This window comes from Dendropsophus ebraccatus, chromosome 2 (assembly GCF_027789765.1).
Source record: "Dendropsophus ebraccatus isolate aDenEbr1 chromosome 2, aDenEbr1.pat, whole genome shotgun sequence".
NCBI lineage: Eukaryota > Metazoa > Chordata > Amphibia > Anura > Hylidae > Dendropsophus > Dendropsophus ebraccatus.
Window position 1 is genome coordinate 80,046,711 of NC_091455.1, and position 18,476 is coordinate 80,065,186.

General features: G+C 41.2%; 1 protein-coding gene across 9 annotated transcripts in view; it reads right to left on the bottom strand.

Annotated features, from left to right (window-relative positions):
- The window catches only part of FBXO15 (F-box protein 15), a 289,296-nt gene that overhangs the window by 26,099 nt on the left and 244,721 nt on the right, over positions 1-18,476 (bottom strand). For all 9 annotated transcript variants that reach the window (XM_069957851.1, XM_069957848.1, XM_069957845.1 and 6 more), the window contains exons 8-9: positions 17,377-17,459; positions 12,633-12,778 (exon numbers count right to left, since the gene is read on the bottom strand). In XM_069957851.1, coding sequence (XP_069813952.1) covers positions 12,633-12,778; positions 17,377-17,459 — 229 coding nt within the window. The remainder of the gene's footprint in view (positions 1-12,632; positions 12,779-17,376; positions 17,460-18,476) is intronic.

Genomic DNA, 18,476 nt, shown 5'->3' on the forward strand with positions numbered 1-18,476 from the left:
AAGGAACCATTGTAAAAATGCATTGATCAGTAATATAACTGACAGTAAGAAAAATAAAATCACTGCTTAAAAACCTTTAAATTCTGTTCTTTTAACATGCGATAACAGTTTAAGGTGATAATAAAGATCAGGCTCTGAGAAGTCTGGCATTGTCAGTACTATAGCAATAATAATTTAACCCCTTAAGGACCAAAATTACATCAGTCATTTATCCTTTTGGGCACCCGTCATTAGAATGATGACTATTGATACATTATTATAGTTTAGGCCCTTTTGGGTGAGGTCCTTTTTTGAAGGTCTATTGAATTTAGTAGTAAACATGGTGAAAGGACAGTGGGGGGAAAAATGTGTGTGAACAACTAAAAAATAATGTCCGTTTTTCCAAAATAACGTCCGCAAATAAATGTCATTGACTTTAATTTGACATTGAATTGAAGCAACGTTTGAAAATATTACTTTACTGAAAGAGTAGTAGATACTTGGAACAAACTTCCAGCAGATGTGGTTGGTAAATCTACAATAACAGAATTTAAACATGCCTGGGATAAACATACATCTATCCTAAGATAATAAGAATAGAAATACTAAAAGGGCAGACTAGATGGATCCAGTGGTCTTTTTAGGCCGACAATCTTCTATGTTTCTGTGTTTATCAGTAGAAGATCAACCAATGGGAACCCAATTATTTCAAGAATGGAGGTCCCTTGTAACCTGAGTTAATGGCATAGGAGCACTCATGCTTAGCATCCACTCCATTAAAACGCTACGGGAAGGCATGGGATCTCCATTTTTGTGATCAGTGAGAGCAGCTGGACTCCCACCATTCAGCTACTTCTCAGATATCCTGTGCATATCTGTTTGCTAGAAAAGATATCCCAACCTGCTTAAATGGCTACATAGCTATAAACTACCTACACCATCAATGTGGCTGTCCGAGTCTGCAATAACAAGTGTCATAAAGGCAAAGTGCCTTGGTCATGCTTCTAAGTCTCTTAGGGTGCATTCACACGTACAGGATCCACAGCCGATTTGAAGGTGCAGATTTGAATCTGCAGCAGATCCGCAGTGGATCCACAGCAGATTTGATGGCCCAGATAAGATTCAAAGCAAATCTGCAACTTCAAATCTGCTGCAGATCCTTTACGTGTGAATGCACCATTAACAGAAATCTGTCACTAGGTTTTTAGTCCCTTAAACGGGGGCAGCATAAACTAGTGACAGAACAGTGAATTACTTACATAATGCTCTTCAGCTGTTCTCCTAATATGCAGAAGAAAAGAAATTTTTGCCACAACCCTCCACCTGTTGATAGACAGTTAACTGACTATACAAAGCATGGATAGATAACTGCCAATCAGCAGCTGGTGGGCGGAGTTTGTTGCTTCTCATGAATATCCAGGACTACTGGGCTCACGCACAGAATGGAGAGGACTACTTATTGTCCATGTTATTCAGAAGGAAATCTCTGAATCAGTTGCACAGAACAATGTAAGCGATATATTATTCTGTTCAGCTTCTGTGTCACTAGTTTATGCTACCCTTAGATAGGACACCATAAACCTACAGAGTGTTAGAGCTTGGACAACTACAAGAAAAGTATGGTTTGTCTCATTGCTTACATAGCTATGAAGCCATTTAAGCAGTTTTGCCTCCCTTAGCTGTCAGTGTCTCTTTAAACTTTTTATAATTTGAAGACCTCAAATTGGAAAAACGATGTTATGTTAGGTTAAGGGTGCCTTCTCACGTCCAGTATCGCTGCAGATTTTACGCTGTGAGTTCTGCAGCTAAATCTGCTGTGATACTCTGTAGTGTCATTGCCTATGGCTCTACATTCTCTCAGCGGATTTTCATTCCATTTCATTGTAGCCACTGGCCACTTAACCTACCAGCTGCCGGGCTAATACATTACCTGCCCGCGCTCGCACCTAAAATCCACTGTGATACTTAGCGTGTGAACGTACCCTTAATTTCTAAGCCTCAAAGTGTCAAGACTGAATGAAACCGAGCTGTTTACTATCACTGTATCTATGGTGGTTCTTATATATATATATATATATATATATATATATATATATATATATATATATATATTTATTAACAAAAAATTCTAAAATGTCACCAGGCAGCATTTGTAGCAGTGATTTAGGAGCAGACTTTTCCTTTGCAAATCAAATACTTAGCAACACAATAGGGATGCCTATCTAAGGTGATTGCAGGAGAGGAACGGTGATGCTGAAGTAAGACCCTTTAAAATGTAATTATGCAGCTGCATAGCAATCTGTGCTAAGCTCGACTACCGCCCATTGTACAGCTGCAGCTGCTTACTTACCCTTCATTCAATCTCATTTACAATGCTACAAAAATATTCTAACACTGTTTTTTTTTTATTTCTGCATGATAACAAAATCTATTTTAGAAGATGGCCCTTAAATTCATTTGCAGTGCAAGGTTAAACCTATCATCCTAATGTTTTTGCAGCCTTTTTTTTTTTTTATATCAGGCAATCAATATGAATTTCTTTACTTTTTTTCTTAAATTTATATGTAAGCTTGTCGAGACTGTGGGGAAGATAGAATGTGTGCACTACTGGCTGGGGAACTATGAAAGGACTCAACATAAATGCCTCTGTACCTTGCTGTGAGAATAAAAAGACCATTCTCTAAGCTCTTCTAATGACTACCGTATAATTGTGAGAATAAAATTCTTGATTTAGTATGTAATTTCTAATATCCACAACCATGGAAACTATAATGCTAACTCACAGTTTTTTATGCACAGTTATACTAACAATTAAAATATAGCTTGCAAAAAATTAAAGGGGTACATCGGCACCAGAGAGCACAGAGTCAGACTGGAAAGAAAACACTACTTCCAGTAGGACATACAGCAGCTGATAAATACTGGAAGACTTGAGATTTTTAAAATGGAAGTAAATTACAAATCTATATAACTTTCTGACACCTGTTGATTTGAAGGAAAGAAAAAAACCGTGCATAAAGATTTTTAAACAGATGTAAAATTACAAATCTATATAACTTTCTGCCACCACTAAGATATCATACACTTTGGCACAGTTTTATATGGAGTCACATGCTGCTGAACAGCTGCATAGACTAGATCAGGTCAGAGAGTTATTCTCCCTTGAAACATATGACATCCTATAGAGCACGAAAACATTAATTTTTTTTATAATTTTTTTTAAAGGCTTCATACACCAGTATTAGTGCCATATTATCTTTGAGACCTAACTACATAACCTATGAACAAGAGAAATCATATAGAAGTTAACACTAGCACCATCTGTTGGTGAACCAGGTTATAGCATGCGGTCAAGAATCTTTTGCCATTATAGGCATTTAAACTGAAGTTGCAATTGGGAATTATATATATTTGAATCCTGCAGTGAATCCTGATCATGATGAGATTCATTAATGTAAGTAATTATAAACCATCGGGAGGTATTCTGCCATAGCTACACATAAAAGGTGCCATGAAATTAATTTATTCCTTGGTCACAATATTAACTGTTTTGGGTCTTGGCAATGTACCTGTAAATACCTTGTGGGTTATTTTTGTTTTTTTTGTTTTTTTTATGTTTTTTTTTTTTAAATAATGTTTTCAGAACCAGAGTGCCCCCAGACTAAGGCTAGGGCCACATGGTGACTTTGGCCATAGCAGAGGTTGCACAACCAGAAATCACTGTAGTGCTCCAAGTGGATTGTGCCATGTCAGAGATAAAGTAATTTTATTGTGTCGCAATGCAACTCCTGAAGCAACATAATTCACAATCTCCGGGCAACACAGTGATTTTTAGTTGCACAACTAATGCTGCAGTAAAAGTTGACATTTAGATCTAGCCTAAAGGTCTTCTTTTAGTATTTTCCTTAAAGCGACTCTGTACCCACAATCTGACCCCCCCAAACCACTTGTACCTTCGAATAGCTGCTTTTAATCAAAGATCTGTCCTGGGGTCCGTTCGGCAGGGGATGCAGTTATTGTCTTAAAAACAACTTTTAATCCTGCAGCGCTGTGTCTTACATTTGTATGTGCATTAAGCTGGCACACCCTCTCTGTCCTTCCTCCCCACCCTCCTCATCATTATGAATGCTCCAGGCAGATTGCTTCCTATTCCCCACCTGTGTCTATAATGAACATGGGCTGGATCGTTAATACACCTGTGCAAAGCTCAAACAGCAGTAAATGTTCCTGGATCATTCCTAATGATCAGGAAGGTGGGGAGGAAGGACGGAGAGGTGGTGCCAGCCTATTGCATATACAAATGTAAGCCCCGGCCGTTAGACACAGCGCTGCAGGATTAAAAGTTGTTTTTATGACAATAACTGCATCCCTTGCCGAATGGACCCCAGCGTACACATTGTAGGTACAGAGTCGCTTTAAAGGAGAAGTCCGGCGAAAATTTTATTAAAGTATTGTATTGCCCCCCCAAAAAATTATACAAATCACCAATATACACTTATTATGGGAAATGCTTATAAAGTGCTTTTTCCCCTGGACTTACTACTGCATCAAGGTTTCACTTCCTGGATAACATGGTGATGTCACGACCAGACTCCCAGAGCTGTGTGGGCTGTGGCTGCTGGAGAGGATGATGGCAGAGGGATGCTCAATAAGGATGAGCGAACATGCTCGTCCGAGCTTGGTACTCGTTCGAGTATTAGGGTACTAGATGGTACTCATTACTCGGACGAGCATCAAGAAAATCTCATCATCTGTTTCCTGTAAGTTTCGGCGCAATTTCTCAGCCAATCAACATGCAGGAGACTCTTTGGTACATCCTGCGATCACGTGCGATCACGTGAGACCCATACATGTCGATAGCAGCGATTGCTTGGCCAGATCAGATGACCCTGCCATATAAAAATCTCGGCCGCCGAGGCTCGGCTCAGATGCATGCTGGAAAAGATTAGGGACAGAGCTGCTGCTGGTCAGGGAGAGCGTTAGGGAGGGAATTAGCATTCCAGTAGGCAGGGAATACTAGCGAAACAAACAGCTCTTGTAAGGGCTCCAAATCGTTTTGTATTTGTATTACTACAGACTGCTGGCTGGGACTTGCAGTGCTGCTATCACGATTTCAGCAGCACACTGTGGTGATTGGCTGCCTAGAGACAGAGGCTTTTAGTCAGCTTGTAAGGCACTGGCACAGTTCATAGGAACAGAGAGTGAATATGGTGGATCCTAATTTAGCATCCTTGTCTTGTCCAGTTTTTGAAAACACCGATTACTGGGTGTTAATCCTCCTTACTTATGATCTAACACCACTAGCGCCAGAGGACGTAGTTCTGTGGGCCAAAAAGCGGGGGAGAGAAGGAGTGGAGCAGGCAGCTTGTCAATGGGCAGGGGAACACTCTCCAAGGCCTTTGACAGTTTCATGTCACCCCAGCAAGACTATGTCACCCGTCCCCAATCTAGACAGATTAGGGGGTAGGCCTTCATAAAGATAGTGAGGGAGTACCTTGCTGACCATATCAATGTATACAATCTTTGGGTAACTGCAGCTATATAGTATATGCCACAGTCTTACACAGGGCAATTAGCAGTAAGCTTGGATGTGACTGCAGTCATAAATGAAGAAATAAGAAAATATACTGGTCACACTAGTTTCTGGAGGTTGTCGTATACAATCTGTGGGTAGCTGCAGCTATATGGTATATGCCACCATCTTTCACAGGGCAATTAGCAGTGAGCTTGGATTTGACTCACCACTTCTCACCACAGCTGATTCGATTTTGAGTTTGACTTGGAGGTGCTGGGCAGCCCTGCCCCTAGCGTGTTGTCAGAGCAGGTCTTCAGTGCAGCTGGTGGCATAATAAGCGCACCCGCCAGTCAACTGACAGCGCTGACGTTTATTAATGTTCTTATTTCTTTATTTCTTATTGCAGCCATCTCCAAGCTCACTGCTAATTACCCTGTGTAATTAGCAGTGAGCTTGGTTGCATGTGACAACGGGTGGAACCTGGTGGCGGCTCTGCAACTCGGCAGCCTCACACATGTACCATGCCTGGCCCACGTCCAGGGCTGTATTAGCTGCTGCTGCCCTAGGCACTAAACCTGAAGACGCCCCATCTTGGGGAGCGTGGGGGACAGTGGTTTCGGCCAAATGCTTTTCTCTACATGTAGAAACATTGTCTGAATCAAGTTTTCCTGTTTAAAACAAATAAATTTCCACATTGAATCAATAATTAGATCAGTCTGCATATTGTCTGACTGAATTCTCACCACAGGATTGGTAGATTGGTAGGTAATAGCTTCAGACCTGACCAATACCACCATACTCCCCCACCCCACCCCCTCGAAAAGACACCAGATTCACTGGGAATTCTGAACAGGAGGTGGGAGACTAAAAAAAATAAAAGCAAAAAAAAAAAAAAAAATTGTTTCTTTCCCCCTGCTCCCTGGTGCTGCCCTAGGCACCGGACCACGAGTGCCTAGTGGTAAATACGGCCCTGCCCACATCTTCAACTTAGTGTTGCTGCGGTTCCTTAAAACCTACCCCAATTTGGCTGACTTGCTCACCAAGGTGCACCGCATCTGTGCGCATTTCCGCAAGTCAACTAGGGAAAGTTACCCCAACTGCTACAGTCAAATTCAAAGTCAAATCAGTGGTGGGGAGAAGTGGTGAGTCACATGAAGCAGGGAATGTTACCCCAACTGCTACAGTCAAATTCAAAGTCAAATGTCATCTTACGGGTGTCCTCTGCCGTCCTTTCACCAGTACCTTCTACCTTTCTTGGATGTTGTAGCCATTTTGAAGGCAGGATTGACCGGGTCTTTTTAATTAAATTACAGGGCCTCTTAAGAATACTGTATTGTATTACCCTGTGTAATTAGCAGTGAGCTTGGTTGCGTGTGACAACGTGGTGGCGTCTCTGCAACCTCACACATGTACCATGCCTGGCCCACATCTTCAATCTTGTGTTGCTGTGAATCCTTAAAACCTACCCCAATTTGGCTGACTTGCTAGCCAAGGTGCACCGCATCTGTGCGCATTTCCGCAAGTCAGCCAGGGAAAGTTACCCCAACTGCTAAAGTCAAATTCAAAGTCAAATTCAAACTTAAAACAGCAGTGGGGGGAGAAGTGGTGATTGACATGATGCAGGGAATGTTACCAACGGCTACAGTCAAATTCAAACTCAAAACAGCGGTGGGGGGAGAAGTGGTGATTGACATGACACAAGGAATGTTACCCTAATTGCTACAGTCAAATTCAAAGTCAAATTCAAACTCTAATCAGCGGTGGGGAGAAGTGGTGAGTCACATGATGCAGGGAATGTTACCCCAACTGCTGCAGCCAAATTCAATTTAGCATCCTTGTCTTGTACATTTCGAACCATATTATGTGTGGATGTCATCTTACGGGTGTCCTCTGTCGTCCTTTCACCAGTACCTTCTACCTTTCTTGGATGTTGTAGCCGTTTTGAAGGCAGGATTGACCAGGTCTTTTTAATAAAATTCTGGGGCCTCTTAAGAAGACTGTATTTTTATTAGATGATTGTATTGTCTGTGTCTGGCTTAATTTTGGGGTGGTTCATATGCTACCTCTGTTTTAATGGTTCTCTGTGTCCTTACCGCAATGCTGTGTCAGGCAAAGTGTTTGAGTGGTTCATATGCTATCTGTGTTTGAATGGTTCCCTGTGTTCTCACCACCATGCTGTGTCAGGCTAAATTTTTTAGCAAGTTGCCTTCAGTCGGTAGATTTAGGCGCAGCAGCACTGTCATGGGTAAGTGCCAACAGGCGGTGCTCAAACTGCTGAGCAGCACCTTCTACCTTCCTTGGATGTTGTAGTCATTTTGAAGGCAGGATTGACCAGGCCTTTCACCACTACCTTCTACCTTCCTTGGATGTTGTACCTTTTTTAAAGGCAGGATTGACCAGGTCTTTTTAATAGTCAGGCTACCGCACTTGCCCTCTCTTAGACACTCTTTAAAGAATTAAATGTGTATTCGTTCAAATTCCGGGGCCTCTTAAAAAAACTATTATTTTTCGTCCCTACCTCCAATGATATTCTTCTCACGCACAACTGCATGAGGGTGTGAGGCTAAATCTATTACCTAAACCATTATCGGGCTATTTTTACTGGATGATTGTATTGTCCATCTTGGTCTGGGTCAGTGGTGTCAGGCTAAGTTTTTGGGTGGTCCATATGATACCTGTGTTTGAATGGTTCCCTGTGTTCTCACCGCCATGCTGTGTCAGGCTAAATTTTGGGGTGTTTCAAATGCTACCTCTGCTTTAATGGTTCTCTGTGTCCTCACCGCCATGCTGTGTCAGACTAATTTTTGGGAGGCTAACTTGCTACCTCACTTTTAATGGTTCTCAGTGTCCTCACTGTCATACTATGTCAGGCCTAATTTTTGGGAGGTTTCACGCCTGCCTGATCTAAAGCCGGTAACGGACACTTTATGGTCTTTTTTTTTTTAATGTTCAATTTCAATTTTAAAGCACACCGCAGACATTCACTCCCTAGCTTCTTCTCGCAACTTACGGGGCCTCACGGTTCACCGCTATTGAAACCGCAGCAGTGTGAACAGGTGATCAGGTGGACAGAATATACAAACTTCATGCAGATGTTGGCCTTGGTGGTATTTGAACCCAGGACCCCAGCGTTGCAAGGTTACAGTGCTAACCACTGAGCCACTCAAATTCAAACTCAAAATCAAACACAAGGCAGGATTGACCAGTTTTTTTTAATAAACAGGCTACTACACTTGCCCTCTCTTAGATACTCTTTAAAGGATTGAAAGTGTATTCATTCATATTGAGGGGCCTCTTTAGAAGACTGTATTGTTATTCTTCATCCATACCTCGAATGATATGCCTCTCACGCACAACTGCATGAGGGTGTGAGGCTAAATCTAGCCATGACCCAGCTGTTTTTATTGGATGATTGTATTGTCCATCTTGGTCTGGGTCAGTGGTGTCAGGCAAAGTTTTTGAGTGGTCCATATAGTACCTGTGTTTGAATGGTTCCCTGTGTTCTCGCCGCCATGCTGTGTCAGGCTAAACTTTGGGGTGGTTCAAATGCTACCTCTGCTTTAATGGTTCTCTGTGTGCTCACCGCCATGCTGTGTCAGGCCTAATTTTTGGGAGGCTCACCTGCTACCTCACTTTTAATGGTTCTTTGTGTCCTCACTGCCATGCTTTGTCTGGCTTTGTCTGGCTAAACTTTGGGGTGGTTCATATGCTACCTCTGTTTTAAAGGTTTTCTGTGTCCTCACCACCATGCTGTGTCAGGCAAAGTGTTTGGGTGGTTCATATGCTACCTCTGTTTTAATGGTTCCCTGTGTACTCACCGCCATGCTGTGTCAGGCTAAATTTTGAGGTGGCTCATATGCTACCTCTGTTTTAATGGTTCTCTGTGTCCTTACCACTATGCTGTGTCAGGCAAAGTTTTTGTGTGGTTCATCATATGCTACCTCTGATTTAATGCTTCTCTGTGTTCTCACTGCCATGCTGTGTCAGGCTAAATTTTGGGGTAGTTCATATGCTACCTGTTTTAATCCTTCACTGTGTGATCACTGCCATACTGTTGCCCATATTTTGGCGTAATAGTGCATTAGGCAGCCTCAGAGGCATCCATGCATGCTGACCCTGCTGTTTCCTGTCCATTTCCGTGGTGTTTCCATCATTTTCTGAGGTTGCCAGGTTTTCACACGACCTTCCCTCTACCAAACTTGAGTCCCCTGCAAAAATGCTTGAGTTTCCCATTGACTTCAATGGGGTTCGTTACTCGAAACGAGGACCCGAGTATCGGGAAATATTTGTCTCGAGTAACGTGCACCCAAGCATTTTACTACTCGCACATCACTAATGCACAGTGTCCCTCCATTGCCCTGTGTCCCTCACTGTCCCCCTGCCATCATCCTCTCCAGCAGCCACAGCCCGAACAGCTCTGGGAGTTAGGTCGTGACATCACCATTTTATCCAGGAAGTGAAGCCTTGATGCAGTAGTAAGTGCAGGGAAAAAGCACTTTATAAAGCATTTCCTGAAATAAGTGTATATTGGTGATATGTATAACTGGGGGCAATACAATACTTTAATTAAAATTTTTGCCAAACTTCTCCTTTAACTTAGGCATATATGTGGCATTGCGTCAGCTAAGCAATTAACTAAAAGTAATGCAAAACTGTTGCATGGCTAAAATGACCCCTGAATGAGGGAATTGCCCTGGGTCCATCTTAGTTTAGCTCTAACTGTGACCCTGTGTCTGTAGATGGGCAAAATGTTTCAGTCCAAAATACGCCCTTTCTTTTTATTTGTGTTACTAAAATGAACACATCTAAAGAAAATCTGTCACAAGTGGCAGGTCCAGTCTACAAAATTATAAAGTGCATGGGTTCATGGTTCAGGCAGCAGGGTGACAGGATCCCTTTTATAAAGGGTTTACATATTTGGAGAAGGAATGTATTTTTAGAAAAACATGTATTATATAAATTTGAATTATTAACAAAAAAAAAACACGTCTTTGGATGGGGAGGATCTAAGCTACTGGTCATGGAAGGCAGAGTAAACAGTACAGCATTTTGTGTTTAGGCACAAAACTAATAGGTACAGGCAGTGGCAGATTATACTAGGTCAGTTTTGGGAGGTTGCCCGAGGCCCTGAGCCCAAAGAGACAAATACTTTTAGTGCTGTATGGTTTCCTGGCTGCAGTTCTGCCATGAGCTGTGCAAAATGTCAGCGTTTTTACTGCGATTTTGCACAGGGTGACCAGCCTAGGGTGATTGTAGGGACACAAGAGAGCAATCACTTAAAGTGGTGGGTCATGGCAGCAGTGTGTGTTTGTTGAAAAGGGTGTGGGTTTTTTTTGTCTTTGGGAGGAGGTAAGTACATCTACTTAACCCCTTGATGACTGTCCTCTCCAAATATTGAAAAAAGAAAAGAAAAAGATGTATTGCAGTACCAGGTACAGCCGCCTATACAGATAAACCATTGTGCCTCTTTAAATAATGAAGAGTTTCTCTTTGGACCTCCAATGATCATATGTTGATGACCTACCTTTATATATGACCTGTTCTATATATTGTTGCACTCTTGGGAAACATAATAAACATGTTACGCTTACCTTTTCGCACTCCCCAGGTGTCCCGATGTGGCCTCTCTGTCATTCCCCGCAGCCCCTCTACTTCAGAGACAAACCCGCTGTCCAGTCTCAGCAGAGCGGGCTGTCACTCCTGAGACGAGTCTGTCTCTGAGGTAGCGGAGCTGCAGTAAGCAGGGAAACCAGAAAGGCCCATCAGGCCAGCAATATATTACAAAAGCCACTGAATATATTCTGTCAGTTACTCCATAATGGCACCTCAGCCCTGAAGTCACCAAAGTGGCCTTTTTCTAGAGAGCCAGTGAGGAGCAGCTAACCAGATTGAAAAATGCATGCATCCTATTAGAGAAAGGGGTTTTTCGTTTTCGTCGATTAATAATAAATTATTGCAAACAAGCACTTTCGAGAACAACCTAAATCGTTTACCATAACACACAGAAAGATAGTCGGTAGTTACAATCACAACTGCATTCAAACGATTATAATAGCAAACAATGGGTACATACCCCGAAAGATCAGTGGACGATTAACAATGATTTTATATACTTGTTATGTTATGAGTTGTGAACTGCCTTGTGTCTAGCCTATACTGTATGTCATTCTATTAAATGAAAATGTTGAATAAAAAAACAAAAAAACCCAATGATTTTATGGTGAGCTTAAGATGCAATCAACGACATACTAATGATTTTTCTATCATTGCCTGCATACACACGGAAAGATTGTCATTTAAATTTGAACAATATAAGGAACTTTCGCACAATAATTGTCCTGTGTAATAGGGCTCTAAATCATCATCCACAGAACTGCAGCAGACAAACATAAAATTGTTGCTGGGTCAGTGTTTTTTTTTATTTTATTTTTTTACCAATAACAGTACATGCATTGCACCACATTTATTATCTATTGTAGACAGTTTTTGTTCTTTGTTTAACAAGACGACATGGCTTAGCTGGAAGAAGTGTGGCTTATCCAGAAGGATGCATAGCTTGAAGTACAACATTGTCTGCCAAACTTGTAGTGTAAAATTATGGCAAAATGTGACCTAACCAACCGGTGGAGTAAAGTTAGACCGCAGTGTCCCTAAAGATGCACCAAGGGGAGAATTTGTGAAGCCTTTACCTGGCGTATGTAGGGAAAAAGGCACACACTTACCCATTTTGAGCAAAAGTCTGAGCCTTTTATCCAACGTATGCCTTGCTTGCCTGATGAGCAGGCAGAGTTGGCGTGGCCTTTTTCTGCACCTGATCTATCATTATTTAGGCTTAAATAATTTAGCAGGCGTAAATCATGGCAAAAAATCAAATCTTCACCTGCTCGGGGGGGGGGGGGGGGGGGGGGGGGGGTGCATGGGGTAGGGGGCTTTATTTAAGGCGTGTACACCGGTCTTATAAATTCCCCCCAAATGTATTAAACAGCTTGCATTACCAACACCTTAACAACTGGGCAGAAGGAGGCAGTAGACGAAATCCAGTGGCTACATGCACAGCAATAAGGAATACATTATTTTATTGTCATTTGACTTCAGACAAGTGGAGTCGCGCTTAATGGCACAAAGAGCAAGAATTTACCTTTTCGGCAAAACAAGCCACGGAATGTGCTACACAGGTATGTTCTTTGTCCACTGTACATGTCAATATGAAGCTGGTATCCATGAAGCCCATGCTCAGGGTCAATATCATCCAGGATGGGAACATGTGAAGGAAACATGTAAGGGCTGTAACATAGATCATGATAGGACAAGATAGTTAAAAACACACACAAGTATTAATGTGTAAAATAAGCATTTAAATGGGAAATAAATTTAAGAAAACACGTTAGCTTTCCGCCCAGATTCTTGGAATGTTTATAACTTGCTGTCATTACAAAAGATGTCACTTTCTATGAGTAATCTTACGTCATAACTCTTTGTCAGTAGGTGTCGCTGTTCTATGCCATTTGCCAACCACAGCCATTCATCAATACCTGTTAGTCTATGCCAACAGGCTGGCTTGGACATAAAAAAAAACAAAAAAAAACAGGGAGTGCGGGAAGGAAAGCCTGAGTTGTGTATGGGATCCTGGGCTGTCATTCATAGCGCAGAGTAATGCTACGTTTACAGGGAACGATAATTCGACTGATTGTACGATTAACGATGTCGGAGTAACGTTTTTTTTTTCATAACGATCAGCGTTTAGACGGTACGATATATTGTACGGAAATTCGTTTTGCGATCACTTAAAGCCTATCTCACACATTGGTTAAATCGGCGAACGACTGTTCACACGGAATGATCTGCGATTTTTTTTGCGAACGATCAACAACGATTTGAGAACTTAAAAGATCAAAATGAATGATTTTTCGTTCGTCGTTTCATCGTTCGCTGCATTTACATTTACGATTATCGTCCGAATTCGATCGTTATTGTGCGAATTCGCACGATAATCGTTCCGTGTAAACGCAGCATAAGCTCAGACTGTCAATGAGCAGTGATCCTCAGAAGCAGCAAGCACAGCTTTGTCAGCTCACATGGAATAAGCTGCCATGTGCACTAACCACGGTAGCATCCAGTCACTGCAGGCATGTAGCCAATATTCTCCTTTTTGTCTAACAAAGAGGAGGATATACTTGTATATTCGATGCAATCCTGCACAATATAGTAAAGGTGAAAGTCAGTCCCTGGAATGTGAGAGCAAGTCATGCTTGCCAGAGAATGCCAAAAGCCAATGCAGCCGAAAGGGGTAAATTACAGTCAGAAGCAGCTTAAAAAAAAAGCAATGAACATGCTGGTTACATGAAGAGAAGAGACTGTCAGAAAATTTACGCTGTCCTATCTAACAGTAGCATAAACTAGTGACAGAGAAGCTGAACAGAATGATGTATAACTTACATTGTTTTGTGCAGCGGATCCAGAGATATCCTCATGAATAAAATATGGTAGTCATCTCCATTAGGTGCATGAGCCCAGTAGTCCTCATTATTCAAGAGAAGCAGAAAACTCCGCCCACCAGCTGCTGATTGGCACTTATCTATCTCTGCTGTGTATAGGCTGTCAGTTGTCAATCAGCAGCTGAAGGGCAGGATGAGGGGTACGGCAAGAATCCTATTCTCCTGCATATTAGGAGAATGGCTGAACAAAATTATGTAAGTAATACACAGATCTGTTCAGCATTTATATCATTAGTTTATGCTGCCCTCATTTAAAGCGGCATAAACCTAATGACAGATTCCCTTTAAGAGTAAACCACAGACTTTTTCCATGACATATAAGCAGTACATATCTAAAAATAGTTTAGGTTGTAAATTTGCTTTTGTTAAGAAGTCTTCCCTACATCAATAATATCAATATATTGCATAGCTTTACAGATGAGGGAGAAGTAAATTTTTCAACTCTTGACGTTCATTTCATTGCCAGAAACCTAGTAGGTTTACCTGCTGTTGTATGGAAGGCCCCTAAGGAGCCTTATCAAATGATAAGCTCAACTACACTACATTTGGCAAATTTAGCTCTGCACATCTTTGTCTCATGGGCTGCCTGTAAATGCTAACCTTGAAAAGTCCACTCTGAATACTGCACATCACAAAGTCAACCTTTGATTTCCTAGACAATTTTTCAACAGCTATCTGCAATGATGGAATAGATTTCTTCAAGGGATATTCAATTGTAGCCAAGTAAAGGTTATTTTTTGAATAATGAAGAGGTATATCATTTTCAAAAAATACTTTTTGTATCTATAATTCAGTTTTCAAAAACCTCTAATAGCAGTCATATAAGAGGAGAACTCACTGCTACTTCTGCGGTAAGTGTGATAAACACACAGGTTAACTGTTAATAGTAGGGATGGTCCGAACAGAGTTTGGTTCGGGTTCGTACGAACCCGAACTCTCGGTAATGATTCCCGCTGTCTGCCTGCTCTGTGCAGCGGGCGGATCCAGTGGGAGGACCGCCTAGGAAACCGGGATACAGCCATAGCCATAGGCTGTATCCCAGTTTTCCAGGCGGTCCTCCCGCTCCACGGAGCGGGCAGACAGCGGGATTCTGATGCCGAGCGTTCGGGTTCATACGAACCCGAACCTCGGAGGGTTCAGACCATCCCTAGTTAATAGTATGACAGACCTAAGGGCCAGCTCATACTGAGCAAAAGGCGTGAATTTCAGCGTGAAATGTTCCATCGCAGTTCCGCGGACATGGCAATTCTTTGGGCAGATCCCGCTAAAGGAATCCTATAGAAGTCAATGGGGCTTGAATTCTGCTCGAATTGTGATCAAATTCTGCTAACTGTACTGTAACTATATTCATTACTGTAAATGTGTAATCATCACATGACCAGGACAGATTATATCCCCAAAAAAAACCATTCAGGCTATACTCACACATTATTTTTTTTGCGGACCGTATATTATGTCTGCAATTTTTTGTCCGCAAAAGTGCATCTATAATGCGTTTTTTTGCAGATCCAAAAGAAAGGAAAGGAGGAATGGTCAAAATGATGTCACCAGCTAGAAGCTAGAATTACGAATCTATATCTTGCGGACTATCCCATAGACTTCTATTGGTGTGATCACTGCCAAGTATAGAATGATCTATCTGTATTTGTGGGGGGCAAATCTAAAGAATACTGGCAGCAGAGCAGATAAGATTTTAACAAATCTCATCCACATGTTGGCGCTGGAACGGAAGTATTGAGCATCACTTTTTTTATTTACCATGCCCTCAGCCATATGTCTTATAAATCCAAACAACCTATTGAAGGTTTCTGTTAAGTGTAAGAAATTGATAACATTTGATGGAAACATAATACTACTTTAATCCACAGCTAGAGTTATGAATGGTAGCACAAACTTTTTCCATGTGGATGTATACATCTTTAGAAAATTAAAAAACTACAGCAACTACAAAGTACACTGACCACATAATGTGATGGGCGCACTTGGGTCACACATAAGCAAGTCTCAGGCTCTTTCATTTTCCTGTGTTAGAATAATAACTACTAAGTGATACAGCCGATATCACCAGAATTATTCTTTTTACAGTTCATTTGTGATTAACTTTATCTGTTTTTATCAGCCTTTAATTAGGGTTGGACATAGGGATGTTACACAAACTAGTTTACAGCCTGCTAGTGAAATATTTGAGGAGCACTGAAACAATTTTTTGTATCCCTTCAGAAAAAGCATACTTAAATAATTAACGGGGAAGGAGATAATAAACATCAAAAGCTCAACGAGACAGATACTATGCCCTGCAAACTACAGAGTATAGTTTAAAAAGCAAATATTCTCAATACCCTGAAAAATGCTATTAAATATTAGCCTTTGAATTTGCCTCTGTCAAGTTTTATAAAACTTTTAGTCAGACGTTTATTAGAATATATGTCAATTACAAAGCGGAATGAGCGTTTAGACAAATAAATGGTTAGAAAATTAGTAAGAAAAATCATTATTGCAATCGTTTTTAAGATCGCTTAAGCCCATCTTTCACATAGAGTGAATCTTTGAAACACAAAGCGATCTGTGAATTTTTTGCGAACGACGATTTGAGAACATGTTGAAAGATCAAAATGAATGATTTCTCGCATGTCACTTGATCGTTTGCTGTGTTTACACGAAACGATTATCGCTCAAATGCGATTGTTATTGCTAAAATTCGAACGATAATTGTTCTGTGTAAACGCAGCACTAGTTAACATTTTTAATTTTAATTGAACAATTATTAACCCCTATAAACAAATATTTAAATTTACTAAATAAGATAATACATAAATAGGTAAAAAAAAAAATAAACTAATAATTAGAGACAAGCAAAACTCGAACATGCTCAAGTCTGATCATTCAGCATTTGAATACCAGTGAATGAAGAAGTTGGATGCAGCCCTAGGAAAAGGAGTCCAGGAAAACATGGATAAAGCCATATGTCATATGGATACAGCCTAAGGTGCACTCAATAGAGTATTCCCTTCCTTTCTGGTGATTGGTGGGAGTCCCAGAAGTTGCACATGTCTGATACATTAGGTGAATTTGTCAACTACCTTTTATCCTCTGAACACATTATATAGTTAGGAGGGAATTTATTTCTATGCTTATGCCAAGCACTGCGTAAAAAAAGTTGAAACTTTGCAACAGTCACACAAAGCTCATTTGCACACATATTTGTGACTTTTTGATGGATTTACACCGCCTTGAAAAAAAAAAGTGGATGGTGCTTAGCTTAAAAGGGAACAGCGGCTCCACTGCCAAGCAGATTTACTGTAATTCCTACCAGATCCTATAAGACAAGGTCAACCCTTATAGGTCTTAAAGAATTTTTTATATGGAATAAAATATTTAAATCTTTACCTGTTGGCAGATCCCAAGAAGCTCTTCTCCAGCAACTGATGACAATGCAGTGTGCCCATCACAAATGCTATTTCAGAATCATTCTACAATAAATAGGAGCAATAGAAGGAAACAACATGCAAGATGCTATGCTATCCTGAACAGCTCAAAGAACATTGCGAGTTTAATGCAAAACTGAAATAAGCATATGTATTGAGAACAGCATATGATAGAGGAACACAAGCTGAGCAGTGTGATACGGCTGACTGGCAACTTTCCCTGTATCAGTATATGCACAGAGGGTGGCCAAGCCTGTGTGGGCAGGGGACACAGGACCCATAATTTATTACTCTGCTTTTCATTCAAAAATCCTGCTTCAAATAATGTAAATGTAGTCGTCAAAAAGCTCAGCTTCTGTCCCAACTCCATATGCTGCTCTCAGGTATAGTACCATAAATCAGCTGGCAGGTTACCTTTAAAGTGTTCCAGACTATATCTAGATCAGTGGGGGTCTTAACACTCAGGCCCCAAATGATCAAACCTTTTGACATGTCTCTGCAGAATAGCAAAACTTTCAGGGACATTTTAAAGGCTCTGCCTTATCACATACTAGAAGTTCAGCTGTCCGAGCTAATGTAGCTTGTGGCACGATCCGAAAACATCAGAAGGAGTAATAACATCCCTAATCTTTAGCAGCCATGGAGCGGACCCAGCACTTCTGGATATGAAGGACCCCGTACCGCACCAGGGCAACATTTTCCAGGTGACGTTCCGCACACTGGAAAACAGAAGACCCCAGAAGAAGTGCAGAGTGTGGCGTAACAGGGGGATCAGGAAGGACACCATTTTCCAGTGTGCCACCTGTCCTGATCACCCTGGCCTCTGCATACTGGATAGCTTCAAGGTGCACCACACGTCATTGGGGTTCTACATTATCTAAATTCTGTCCCTTATTAATATTTCAGGGGTCACGTTGATCCAGGGATTTGTCTGATTGCCATTATGGAGTCAGGAAGGAATTTTTTTTTGCCTTTCTCTGGATAAACACAGGTTGAATTTGATGGACTTCTGTCCCTTTCAACCTTATAAACTAATAATTGGCCTAATACCCCCAAATAAAT